We start from the raw sequence: 13,981 nt of genomic DNA on the forward strand, positions 1-13,981 counted from the left end.
AACGAGTTCGGCAACGCACGCAGAAACGGTGTGGAGATAGAAACGGGAGAACGGACGCATTCTGGCTTAAAAACTAACGACAAAGTTGAAGCTATAAACACTGAAACGCCGCCCTGCAAAAAGGTGCTTACCTCTTGCTCTTGTTAGCCTGATTGATTGATTGATTGATTGATTGAAACTTGTATTAGTAGATTGCACAGTACATATTCCGTACAATTGACACCCGAATAATTTTTTCAACTTCTTTAAGTCGGGGTCCACGTTAATCAATTCATGGTCAATTCATGGTCAATTCATAGCCGTTAGCTATAGCGGCAAACAACCAGTGTTTTAGCTACTTGTAAATCTCCAATCCTCGCCACCATGGCCACAAATAAAGTATGTTTCTTCCAAGTATCGAGGAATAGCTAAACATGCTTCACTACAGGATACAATAGCTCAACGCTAACAGCAAGCGAGCGCTCCTGAATGTAAACAAATGCCATGGGTGGAGCTACACCTAACATCCACTGTAATGATACCAAGTACAAGAGCGTATCTAGTCGATACTACAATGATTACATTGATGATTTTTTTTTTTACCATAACAACATCTTTAGTCTTTTTTATTCTTTATAATGTCAGGAAATATGTCCCTGGGCACAGGAGAACTTTGAATTTGACCAATGTATGATCCTGTAACTACTTGGTATCGGATTTATATCAAAATGTGTAATATCAGCCAAAACTAATGTAGAGTATCCAAACAACAGTAGTGATTATTACATTTTAACAGAAGTGTAGATAGAACATGTTGAAACAGGAAAAAAGCAGATAGTAACAGTAAATGAACAAGTAGATTAATAATCATTTTTTACAGCTTTTCCTTAACAATGTGTACAAAATAATAGGTGTATAAATGACACAATATGTTACTGCATACGTCAGCAGACTAATTAGGAGTATTTGTTTGTTTACTTACTACTAAAAGACAAGTTGTTTAGTATCTTATTTAATCCTCTTAAGGCCCAAGCTGTTTGTTTACATGCTTTTTTTATTTCTCTTTGCTATTTGGTCTTATTGGACCCTAATTAGAATAAAAACTAAAAAGCATCTTTTCATATGATGTACTTAGTCCATAAGTACACAGATGTGTACTTCATGTTTAGTGACATGCTCATTTTTATTTTTACACTTTTTTTCCCCCCAAATTCCATTGTATGTTATACTCTTCTGACACCACCAGATGGCAGTATAAGTGTCCACATAAGCAGCCATAAGACCCCAATTCAGTAGTGTACACACTTTTGTAAATAAGAGCTAAAAGGTGCTGTCCACGCATGTGGCCACTAACCCTTTAGAGGTTTTAATGACAAAATTCTTCTTTGATTGATGTTTAATGTATCATAAGCTTTATAGTTAAAACAAACAATGAAATGTTTGTGTGTTCATCTTTATTTTGAAAAGTATCAAACACACATGTTGGTACCGGTACCACTACCAACATATTGGTATGGGGACCAATTGATTGATTGAAACGTGTATTAGTAGATTGCACAGTACAGTACATATTCCGTACAATTGACCACTAAATGGTAACACCCCAATACATTTTTCAACTTGTTTAAGTCGGGGTCCACGTTAATCAATTCATGGTGAAAGCCTAGTATCTACAATACTTGGGGTGAAGCCTCTCCAGTCTTTAAAAACCAGGGACACCTCTGTTTCGAACTATCATCAAGGGTCCTTGAACACACAACAGTTTTGTGCTATGAGACACAAAAGTGAAACCTGAACATAACTTAGTCTGATTCTGCCACAAACAGATGCATCATATTTGTACATGTCACCAAATGTCGGTGCCGTGTGTGAACGCATGACTGTGAGCTTTGACGTCTGTGTTGAGTGAACAGTGAAGTGTTCCGTGTTCGATTTCCTCGAAGGAATCAGTCATTGTGCGTTTTTGTTTGGGGGTGTAGGTAGTGTTACCCATTCCTAATTTGATCCAAACAACATTATCATTGAACTTTGACGGCAACATTTATTTTATCAGAACTTTTTTTGACGTCTTTTTTTCAAAACTGACAGATTTAAATGAAAGGAAAAAGAAATAACCAAACCTTTACGGAAGTCCAGGCCCCCCCTAGTGGTTGTAAAGTGTTTATGCCACGGGCCGGCCCTAGGGATGACTTTTTTGTTATCAGATCGAATGGCTTTTGGCATTAATTTGTGTGACTTTGTGTGAATACTATATATTTAGATGTTTGCGGATATATTTTAGTGTCTATTTTAATAAACAATACAAGAGCCCCAAATTAGACAACATTGGCAACATTTTCTATAGCAGCCCCCGAGTCCTGTTGACATGGAATAACCAGAACAGACTCTAGTTCTACTTCCCTCCAATTAACAACAGCTTATGAGCACCCAGCACTTTCTACGCTTTATTATTAGCAATTTGACATAAACTATATTTATTTGACTCATATTGGCATGACATATATCACTTGTAATTCAATAAAGACAATTATCTGGAATAAACAATATATCGTATATATGTCATATAAATATTTATATATCTTGTGTTTTATTTATTTTTATTGTTTTGTATTCCTGTGTTATGCTCTTTTTTTGGTAAATAATGGTGTGGTTTTCTCTTTGCCTTCTAAGGAGGCTGCAGGTCAATGCTGGTCACTAATTAGTTAGATTCTTAAGCACAGGTTAGAAACTTGTACTTGGTTTTGCTGTCTTGTTTGTTCACATTTGGATTTCTACTGGTGGTAATTAATTGTTTATGTTATTTTTTCACCTCACAGTGCCTTTTGTTCACCTCTCATGACCTTACTCTGAGGCTGTGAGTCCACACTTGTGGCAATGCTTGTTTTCCTGCACTTTGCCACCATCTCTGCATCCTGGTGTACGCAACGCTCTTTTGTGAAAGTCTGTACAATAAAGCACTTTTTTGTTATGCACCATATTGTGTTTTTCCTCTTCTGTTTAGAACTATTCTATTCAAGACTAGGCAGGCATTGTGGCCTGGAAGGGAAACATACTTTAATACCTCATGAAAGAAATTACAATCACAGAAAACAAAATGTGAAACAATTTAAATTTACAAATTTACAATTGGTTCTTTGTCTTTTTTTTTTTGCTATCCATGTTGAATCGAGGACTTATACTGGTGGTTATTATTTGTTTATTTGCCACCGAGCAGTGCCATTACAATTACAATTTACAAAATGAAAAATAAAAAAAGACAAAACATCTTACAGTTTCAGAAAAATCAAAAAATATTTAAAAAACTAAACTTCCAATCACAAAAAACTAAATTACAAAAGACACAACTTCAGAAAACACTAACAAAAACTAAATTGGAAAAAAATAATACGAAACTAGACAACTTACAATTACAAAACACACTAATAAAAGAAACAAAACAACTTACACTTACACAATTACTAACTAAAAAACAAAACAACTTATATAACAAAAAACAAAATAAAAGATGAAACAACTTACAATTTCAGAAAACACAAAAAACTAAATTACAAAAACAAAACAACTTACAATTACTAATTAAAAAAACAAAACAACTTACAATTCCACAATTACTAATTAAAAAAACAAAACAACTTACAATTACAAAAACAGAACAACTTACAATTACACAATTACTAATTAAAAAATAAAACAACTCATATTTGAAAAAACAAAATAAAAGATGAAACAACTTACAATTTCAGAAAACACAAAAAACAAAATAACAAAAACTAAACAACTTACAATACACAATTACTAATTAAAAAAACAACAACTTACAATTACAAAAACACTAATAAAAGAAACAAAACAACTTACAATTACACAATTACTAATTAAAAAACAAAACAACTTATTTTACAAAACAAAATAAAAGATTAAACAACTTACAATTTCAGAAAACACACAAAAAACAAAATTACAAAAATTAAACAACTTACAATTACACAAATACTAATTAAAAAAACAAAAAACTTATATTATAAAAACCAAAATAACAAAAGATGAAACAACTTACAATTTCAGAAAACAACAACAACAAAAATATCAAAACAAAACAACTTACAAGTACACAAACACAAATTGGAAAAAAAAACTATTTACAATTACACAATTACTAATTAAAAAACAAAACAACTTGTATTACAAAAACAAAATAAAAGATAAATGATAAATAATAAATGAACAAAATAAAAGATGAAACAACTTACAATTTCAGAAAACACACAAAAAAAAAAAAAAAATTATCAAAACAAAACGACTTACAATTACACAGACCAGAATAACAAAATATGATAATATTACATTTCAGGGGAAGCAATTTACAATTACATTACAACGAAATTAACTTATATTATTGTACTGGAGTACAATAAAGTAAACAAAGTACAATATTACAATTGTAAGTTGCTTATTCTTTTATTTTAGTCTGTGAAATTGTACGCTGTTTTTATTTTTCCAGGATGACATTCACATGATTGTAATATAATATAATATAATATGTGGCTTGTCTGCATTGACGCGCTCAATGAGTATCGGCGTGCACGTCATGAGATACATGAGTCATTTGGGCTCGGTGATGTCGTCATCGCCTTTCCTCCCTCTTATCCAATCAACAGCGCGCTATGCTGGCGGCAAAAGGACCAATCACTGCTCGGTCTTATCCGCAAGACCCGCCCTTCGCTAGGAGGACGCACAGTCAGTCAAAAATGAGTTACCAGTACGGACAGGTAAAGTCATACTTCCTTCTTATTTATCTTTTTAAAAAATATATTTCGTCTGACGTGATGTTGTCATTATTAACACGCTGTTGCTTTAGTGACTGTAATGTCCGGTTTTATTAGCGTTAAGTCGATGTTAGCATCTAGCCCCACAGCCCTCGATGACATATTGCAGTACGCGTCAGACAAACTATGATGGAAGAACTGATTTAATATGAATGGAACATGAAAAGTTATTTCTGTGACTGAGAAAGTAATAGTGATATCCTATTCACTGAACACTATTATTCAATTGTCTGTAAACTATTGCACTTGTAGGGCTATCCGGGACAGACCGCACCCACTGCTCCACACGGGGGTGGTCAACACCCCTCTGCCCCCTATGGAGGTGCAGCAGTTCCACCAGGAGGCCAATATGGACCTGGACCAGGACAAGGTGGGCACTCTGCACCTGGACCATGAATTTACCATGAATTGATTAACGTGGAACCCGACTTAAACAAGTTGAAAAACTCATTGGGGTGTTACCATTTAGTGGTCAATTGTACGGAATATGTACTGTACTGTGCAATCCACTAATACAAGTTTCAATCAATCAAAAAACCAGGACAAGGTGGTCACTATGCACCTGCACCAGGACAAGGTGGGCACTATGCACCTGCACCCGGACAAGGTGGGCACTATGCACCTGCATCAGGACAAGGTGGTCACTATGCACCTGCATCAGGACAAGGTGGTCACTATGCACCTGCATCAGGACAAGGTGGTCACTATGCACCTGGACCAGGACAAGGTGGGCACTATGCACCTGGACCAGGTGGTGCTCCAGCTGGTTACGGTGGACAACCTCATGGTGCTCCTTACAGGCACCCTGCTCCTTCAGGTACTTTAACCCCACAGCGCTAGTAATGTTCAAAATGGGGTCCCTGGGACCCCATCAAATCATAAAAATGGGGCCCCACGGTACATTTTTGGGGTCCCACTTTTTTGTAAGTGTTTTGAAAACAAATGATGAATGTATATATTATCCTGTTATATCTCACATAATATATTGTGTTTAGGAAAAAGGTTGTCATAAACGTTAATTCATTTAAAAAAATACAAATAATTGTATGCATATAAGTGCATGTACATGCATACGAGCGCTGACCCTGGACGGGGATGCGTGCATTTATCAGAGATTGATTGATGACGTTTATGACAACCTTTTTCCAAAACACAATATAGAATGTGAGATATAACAGGATAATGCATACATTTATCATTTGTTTGCAAAACGCTTACAAAAAAGTGGGTCCCCAAAAATGTACCGTGGGGCCCCATTTTTATGACAGAAGTATCCTATACTTCTCTTTTGTAAAGTAAATCTGAAGAGCCAATATGGGCATCTACATCAACTATATGATCTGCCTGAGAAGCTGGACAGGACACAAATAAAATAAAATACTTTAGTTTAGGCCAGGGGTCGGCAACCTTTACCACTCAAAGAGCCATTTTGGCAAGTTTCACAAATTAAAGAAAATAATGGGAGCCACAAAAAAAAGTTTTTAATTTAAAATGAAAAACACCGCATACAAAGCTTAAATTGCTTCGTGCTATGTTAACCAGGGGTCTCAGACACACGCACCGGCACGCACTTTAATATGGAAATTTGATGTTAGGGCTGCCCGCGAGATTTGAATGAATAGCGCTTGAAAGCGTCGTACTTGCCAACCCTCTCATTATTTCCGGGAGACTCCCGAATATCAGGGCGTGATGGCACTGCTTTTGGCGCCCTCTACAGCCTGCCCAAACAGTGTACCTGCTCGACCACACGTAGAATGCAGCTTCAGCTTGCTCACGTAAGTGACAGCAAGGCGTACTAGGTCAGCAGCCACACAGCTTACACTGACGGCGACCGTATAAAACAACTTTAACACTGTTACGTTACAAATATGCGCCACACTTTGAACCCACACCAAAAAAGAATGACAAACACATTTCTGGAGAACATCCGCACTGTAACACAACATAAACACAACACAACAAATACCCAGAATCCCATGCAGCACTAACTCTTCCGCTCAACCGACGCACGGGGGGTTGGGGGGGGGGGGGGGGTTTGGTGGTAGCGGGAGTGTATAATCTAGACCGGAAGAGTTAGGGCTGCATGGGATTCTGGGTATTGGTTGTGTTGTGTTTATGTTGTGTTACGGCGGGATGTTCTCCAGAAATGTGTTTTTCATTCTTTTTTGGTGTGGGTTCACAGTGTGGCGCATATTTGTAATGTAACAGTGTTAAAGTTGTTTTATACGTCTACCGTCAGTGTAAGCTGTGTGGCTGATGACTAAGTATCCTTTGCTGTCTCCTACGTGTGCAAGTAAAAGCTACATGCAACATGTGGCCGGGCTGGCACGCTGTTTGTAAATGCTATAGAGGACAATTACTGCAGTGCAATTAGGGCACGCCCTTAATTTAGTAATTAGAGTGAAAATAGGATTATATTTGCCCTGGGAGTTATCTAGGAGAGGCACTGAGATCCATAAGTCTCCTGGGAAAATCGGGGAGGTCGGCAAGTATGCAGCTGAGCCGCATCAGAGTGGTCAAAGAGCCACATGCGGCTCCGGAGCCGCGGGTTGCCGGCCCCTGGTTTAGGCGGTGGCCTTAACAGGGGCCGGCCCTGATCGTCACGGTAACAGCCTCTGAAATCCACATCATCGTCTTCTTTGCAACACATTCTTGGTTGTGTCCATAGGCAACATCCCTCCCGGTGTGAACCCCGAGGCCCAGCAGTGGTTCCAGAGTGTGGACACGGACCACAGCGGCTTCATCAACATGAAGGAGCTCAAGCAGGCGCTGGTCAACTCCAACTGGTCCAATTTTAACGACGAGACGTGCCTCATGATGATCAGTGAGTCCCACATCTTCTCGTCCCATGTGTTTGGATGCCAATATTACAGTCGTGCTATATATATGATCACTTTTAGTACTATTGTCATGTTGATGACATTCTAGCTGTGTGCCACACATTTGACAGCAACAAGAAAACAACTACCGTCCCTACACAAGTTTGTCACATGTATCATTATCACTGGAGGAATAGGACTGGCCAAACACACTGTAGAAAGATACAATAAGCCAGGGGTGTCCAAACTTTTAGACTGGGGAGCTGCATTGGGCATCGGGCAGCACGGTGGCACAGGGGTTAGTGCGTGTGCCTCACAATACCAAGGTCCTGGGTTCGATCCTGGCCTCGGGATCTTCCGGTGTGGAGTTTGCATGTTCTCCCCGTGACTGCGTGGGTTCCCGCCGGGTACTCCGGCTTCCTCCCACCTCCAAAGACATGCACCTGGGGATAGGCCCCTCCCACCTCCAAAAACATGCACCTGGGGATAGGTTGATTGGCAACACTAAATTGGCCCTAGTGTGTGAATGTTGTCTGTCTATCTGTGTTGGCCCTGCGATGAGGTGGCGACTTGTCCAGGGTGTACCCTGCCTTCCGCCCGAATGCAGCTGAGATAGGCTCCAGCGACCCCTAAAGGGACAAGCGGTAGAAAATGTGTATATATATATATACAGTGGGGCAAAAAAGTATTTAGTCAGCCACCCATTGACAATCAATGGGTGGCTGACTAAATACTTTTTTGCCCCACTGTATATATATATATATATATATAGTAATTGAATATTAAGAGTATGTGAAAGTTCATCTCCTACCTTGTTAAGTCAATAATGGATAACTGGAGAGAGTGTTTTGCATTTTTCCCATGATGCTTTGCAATGGATTTAAATGGGTGTAATTTTGAATTTTTTAAATAACCACAAGTTTCAGGGAGCAGGTTGTGTGTGTGACCAAGTATGGTGAGTCTTTGTGCTGGTAGATTTAGTTTTTTCTGCGCCATGACTAGGGAAGGTTGTCTGTATTGGGTCATATAAGTTAATGCTGTGCGCACAAATGAACAGTTTGATTAGTGTTACTCACAATGTCGGATATTTACATTAAATGTGAACTCACAACCAGGTTGGGATTTTAAACGGTCTCGTTTAAACACAGGCTGTGTTTTGGACTTTGATGCAATAAGCCATGCTAAACTGGAGCTCTTGAATGTAAACAGATGTGGGAGGATTGATACAGATATGGACCATAACTATATCAAGTATAGCATCAGTATATTATAGGCTCAATACTACTGATTGCATCAATATTTTCTATTATCACAAAACATTTTGTCGTTTCCGTTTACAAACTCAGAAAATAAGTCCTGACATAGGAGGACTTCAAGTGCAAAAACCGTATTAAATCAGAGTCAATAGTAGGAAATCATTTTAAATGTTTAATTAATATTGTTCCGTTTGTCTGATATTAAAAATGTTAAGTATCAGCATTGGTATGGTCAAAACTACCGCCATAAACTACTTGATATTGGATCGATACCCAACTTTGTAGTACAGTATCGCCCAAAACGAATGCAAAGTATCCAAACAACAGACGATTATTGGATTTTAGCAGAAGTGTAAATCGAACTGAGTTAAACCAGATATTAACAAGTAGATTGTTATAGTTTTCAGAAAATAATATATACAGTATAATATATATATATTTTTTAAAATCATGATAAACACATTTGTCGTTTTTGTTATTGTTCACCAACTCAGGAAATAAGTCCTGACACCGTAGAACTTAATGCGCAAAAAACACGATTCAAATCAGAGCCAACAGTCAAAAATTAATTTTATAATTAATAATTGATTGAACTTGTGTTTTGTTTGAATATAAGAAATGTACTCATTCAATGATATTGAAAATGTTATAGCAGTATCAGCATGAGTGTGGCCAATACTGTGCCTGTAACTACTTGATATTGGATTGCTACCCAAATTTGTTGTATCGCCCAAAACTCATGTTAATTATTGAAAGAGAAAAAATAAGTATATTATATTTTAACAGAGGTGTAAATAGAACTATGAAAGTAACCCGATGTTAACAAGTAGATTAATAATAGTTTTGGGAAAATGTTAATGCATAAGTCAGCAGCCAACTTAAGAGGCTTTGTTACCCTTTTTGAAATGGTTCTATTATTTATTTGTTGTAATATGTCGTTATTGCAGGAGGATGCAATATATATTGCGATATCGATTTTAGGCCGTATCGCTCATCCCCCGGTGATATCTGCACGCTGTGTTTGCCTGTTTAGACATGTTTGACAAGACCAGGTCAGGCCGCATGGACCTCCTGAGCTTCTCGGCCTTGTGGAGCTTCATGCAAAAGTGGAGGGCGCTCTTCCAGCAATATGACCGGGACCGCTCGGGAGCCATCAGCGGCACGGAGCTACACCAAGGTAAGGGACCGCAATTAAAAAAATAAAAAAGATGATGCAATACGCGAGCCGACTCCTTATCCGGTCCTCCCTCCAGCTCTCGCGCAGATGGGCTACAACCTGAGCCCCCAGTTTTCCGAGTCCCTGGTGCGGCGCTACAGTGTCCACCCGGCACGTCCCGGCATTCAGCTGGACCGCTTCATCCAGGCGTGCACGCAGATGGAGAGCATGACGCAGGTCTTCAGGGAGAGAGACACCAGCAGGACGGGCAACGTCCGCCTCAACTACGAGGAGTTCCTATCGGGCGCCGTCACCCGGCTGATGTGAGGTCGTCGGGACACGCCCCTGTGCACACGGTACACCAGCCGGGCGCAACCTGGCAGCTCGTTGCTATGGATACTTGACACCAAAACAAGGCAGGACGGGCGAAGTAGTGCCTTTATGTCAGCGGTGGAACAATTAGTCTTGATTGTACCTCTAACACATGTTTAAAACTCCTGCACTCAGTAAACATACTCTCCAGTATTTTACATTAGTTAAAGATAATTACATTTACATTATATATGGGAATTGAGCCGTTTACGCTACAAAGGTCAAGTTATATGATCCCAAGTAGAGATCGACCGATTATCGGCGTCCAAGGTTTCCTAAAAAAATAATGTAAAAAAAGAGACTTTAAGCCTTGTCCAACTGTTTATTCGCGTAAACTATTCATGTTTAAATAACTTTTCCTGCAAATGAATATCTGCTCCAAATGTCAGTTATCGGCCTCCTTGACCACTAATAATCTGTATCGGTCGATCTCTATCATCCCAAGCACCTAATAGAACGTTTTTTTGCAACTGGAAAGCGTGTTTTTAGGAGTATTTTTGTAATACCTCTGATTACCTGCAAAAATACCCCCTGTGTATTTTGATAAGCAAATTGTATTTTACATTCCACTGTGATATGCCAAATGTATTTTTTTTTTATCGTCAAAAAAAATAAATTGCTATGGTTTATTCTCTTGATGAATGACTCATTTAAAATATGTAATGATTGGAAATGTATAGTTTGTAACTGACTTTTTATTGAATTTAGTGATAGCAAACCTAAAGAATATTACCCTACAATAAAATCATTTGGCAATGTACTGCTTTGACCACGAGATGGTGCTGAACACACAGTAACAGTGCTGTAAAGAGCGAACAAGACTTTCTGACCAATCACGTAGCAAGCAGGAATCGTATAGCCCATCCCCGGAAGTGACGTCAGTCCGCCGAGGCACCAACGTTAAAACTGAAGGTGAGTGAAATAACATTACAAATACTATTACATTACAAGCATAATAGTTAAAAAAAAAAACACGACACGCCGCTGTCCTGCTGGCTATTAAACTTAAAAGCTGTGGTAAAAACCCCGACGTTTAGTATTAGTCTAGCTAGCTTAAATGCTAACAGGAAGACGAGAGACTTTGGCCATTTTCTCTATTTAAAAACGACATTCCCCAATATGAACTTGTATGAACACATTGCTATCTGAACAACTAAACTATTTAATTGTGCACATAGTCGTAAGAAGAGCACAGCATAGGTTCAAAGTGATCGACTCGGATGAATATATAACATTTTATTTACAACAGGAAGTGAACTCGCATGACGTCACTTGAACCGGAAGTGAAGCACCCATATGGCCTTTTTTTTCAAAACCTTTATTTTTAATCAACATTTGCATACAATCAAAGAAATAATAAAAATCAAAATAAATACAAAAACAGCGCCAGGGGGTTTTAAACTCAATAAAACAACTAAAGAAGAATGCAAAAAATATTTAAATGCAAAGCCACAGGCTCACAAGTTCCGTAAATAATACTAATTTGGAGCACATCATCATAATTTTCACATCTTTTTGGTTGTTAGAGGTAGAAAGTGTTTTAAAGTAAAGTTCTAATTCTTTTTTAAAGGCACAAAAAACAGGTCGGGTATTGAGAAACGTATTTATATTTTTTTGGCATCACAACATCTTTCGTTTAAAAAAAAAATCATATTATGTTTATAAAGTCAGTAAATACGTCCCTGGACACATGAGGACTTTGAATATGACTAGGGATGTCCGATAATGGCTTTTTTGCCGATATCCGATATTGTCCAACTCTTAATTTCCGATATCAACCGATACCGATATAAACAGTCGTGGAATTAACATATTATTATGCCTAATTTGGACAACCATGTATGGTGAAGATAAAGTAATTTTTAAAAAAATCAATAAAATAAGATTAATAAATTAAAAACATTTTCTTGAATAAAAAAGAAAGTGAAACAATATAAAAACAGTTACATATAAACTAGTAATTAATGAAAATGAGTAAAATTAACTGTTAAAGGTTAGTACTATTAGTGGACTAGCAGCACGCACAATCATGTGTGCTTATGGACTGTATCCCTTGCAGACTGTATTGATATATATTGATATATAATGTAGGAACCAGAATATTAATAACAGAAAGAAACAACCCCTTTGTGTGAATGGGGGAGGGAGGTTTTTTGGGTTGGTGCACTAATTGTAAGTGTATCTTGTGTTTTTTATGTTGATTTAATAAAAAAAATTAAAAAAAACGATACGGATAATAAAGAAAACGATACCGATAATTGCCGATATTACATTTTAAAGCATTTATCGGCCGATATTATCGGACATCTCTAAATATGATCAATGTATGATCCTGTAACTACTTGGTATTGGATCGATGCCTAAATGTGTGGTAGCATCCAAAACTAATGTAAAGTATCAAAGAAGACAAGAATAAGTGATTATTATATTTTAACAGAAGTGTAGATAGAACATGTTAAAAGAGAAAATCAGCAGATATTAACAGTAAATGAACAAGTAGATTAATAATCATGTTTACAATTTGTCCTTAATAATGTGTAAAAATTAATAAGTGTATAAATGACACAATATGTTACTGCATACGTCAGCAGACTAATTAGGAGTCTTTGTTTGTTTACTTACTACTAAAAGACAAGTTGTCTAGTATGTTCACTATTTTATTTAAGGACTAAATTACAATAAGAAACATATGTTTCATGTCCCCTAGGTTTTCTGTTAAAATAAAGCCAATAATGCAACTTTTTTGTGGTCCCCTTTTCTTAGAAAAGTATCAAAATAATTTAAGTACCGGTACCAAAATATTGCCAACGTTACAACACTAATCCTGACCTATTGAGGAGTAGATTTGTGTGGTCTCTATATCCTACTTTAAAAATACGAATTGCTCTTTTCTGCAAACGAAATAAAAGCACTATGTAAATAATGTACTTATTGTAAGTAATGAGCTGTCGTTTTGTTAGATAAGACAAATGCATGACTTTCAAAATGTCAGGTAAGGAAAACACAAAAATAGCACAATATTTTGTCATTAAAAAGTCAGTCTCCTTGAGTGCATTTGTTAGATTATACCTCTAGGGGGCGCTACCTCCTGAAGAAGTGGACTACAATTAACAAAAAGGCTTTCATTCTCTCAGACTTTGGCATCCAGAGGTGCGTGCGACCATGTGGCCCGTATTCTGGACCGCCATGCGGACCTACGCCCCGTACATCACCTTCCCCGTGGCCTTGGTGGTCGGAGCGGTGGGCTACCACCTGGAGTGGGTCGTCAGAGGGACGCCCAAACCCCGCGAGGAGAAGAGCATTGTAGAACTGCGGGAGGAGCGCACACTGCGGGAGCAAGCCGGGATGGATGGCACTCAGGTGCTCAGCCTCAAAGACAAACTGGAGTTCACTCCCAAAGCGGCTCTGAACAGGAACCGGCCTGAAGAGAGTTAACACCATCTAACCAGGGAGTCCAGGGACCACTTTTAGGAAGACCGGAACACATCCACACAGCCATAGATCCTCAAAGCTGGTCTTGTAAGCAACAACAGCAACCAAGAAGCAAAGTGTGTGTCATGTTAGGTTTTGGTT

General features: G+C 38.0%; 2 protein-coding genes across 3 annotated transcripts in view; both read left to right on the top strand.

Annotated features, from left to right (window-relative positions):
• The first annotated feature begins 4,686 nt into the window (after positions 1–4,686).
• Positions 4,687–11,109, top strand: pef1 (penta-EF-hand domain containing 1). Of its 2 annotated transcripts, none has more exons than XM_062028948.1 (6): positions 4,687–4,748; positions 5,058–5,175; positions 5,347–5,622; positions 7,474–7,629; positions 9,914–10,057; positions 10,134–11,109. In XM_062028948.1, the coding sequence occupies exons 1-6, from the start codon at positions 4,728–4,730 to the stop codon at positions 10,361–10,363; spliced, it is 945 nt and encodes a 314-aa protein (XP_061884932.1). In that variant the 5' UTR covers positions 4,687–4,727; the 3' UTR covers positions 10,364–11,109. The 2 variants fall into 2 exon arrangements, with proteins under 2 accessions (XP_061884932.1, XP_061884933.1); XM_062028949.1 differs by having other exon boundaries at positions 5,377–5,622.
• Positions 11,110–11,207: 98 nt separating this feature from the next.
• Positions 11,208–13,981, top strand: part of smim12 (small integral membrane protein 12) — a 3,257-nt gene continuing 483 nt past the window's right edge. The window contains exons 1-2 of the mRNA XM_062028951.1: positions 11,208–11,320; positions 13,543–13,981. The exon at positions 13,543–13,981 is cut by the window's right edge and continues 483 nt beyond it. Of these exons, the coding sequence (XP_061884935.1) occupies positions 13,571–13,843 (273 nt within the window). The 5' untranslated portion in view covers positions 11,208–11,320; positions 13,543–13,570 and the 3' untranslated portion in view covers positions 13,844–13,981. The remainder of the gene's footprint in view (positions 11,321–13,542) is intronic.

Source organism: Entelurus aequoreus, linkage group LG20, assembly GCF_033978785.1.
Source record: "Entelurus aequoreus isolate RoL-2023_Sb linkage group LG20, RoL_Eaeq_v1.1, whole genome shotgun sequence".
NCBI classification, from domain to species: Eukaryota; Metazoa; Chordata; class Actinopteri; order Syngnathiformes; family Syngnathidae; genus Entelurus; species Entelurus aequoreus.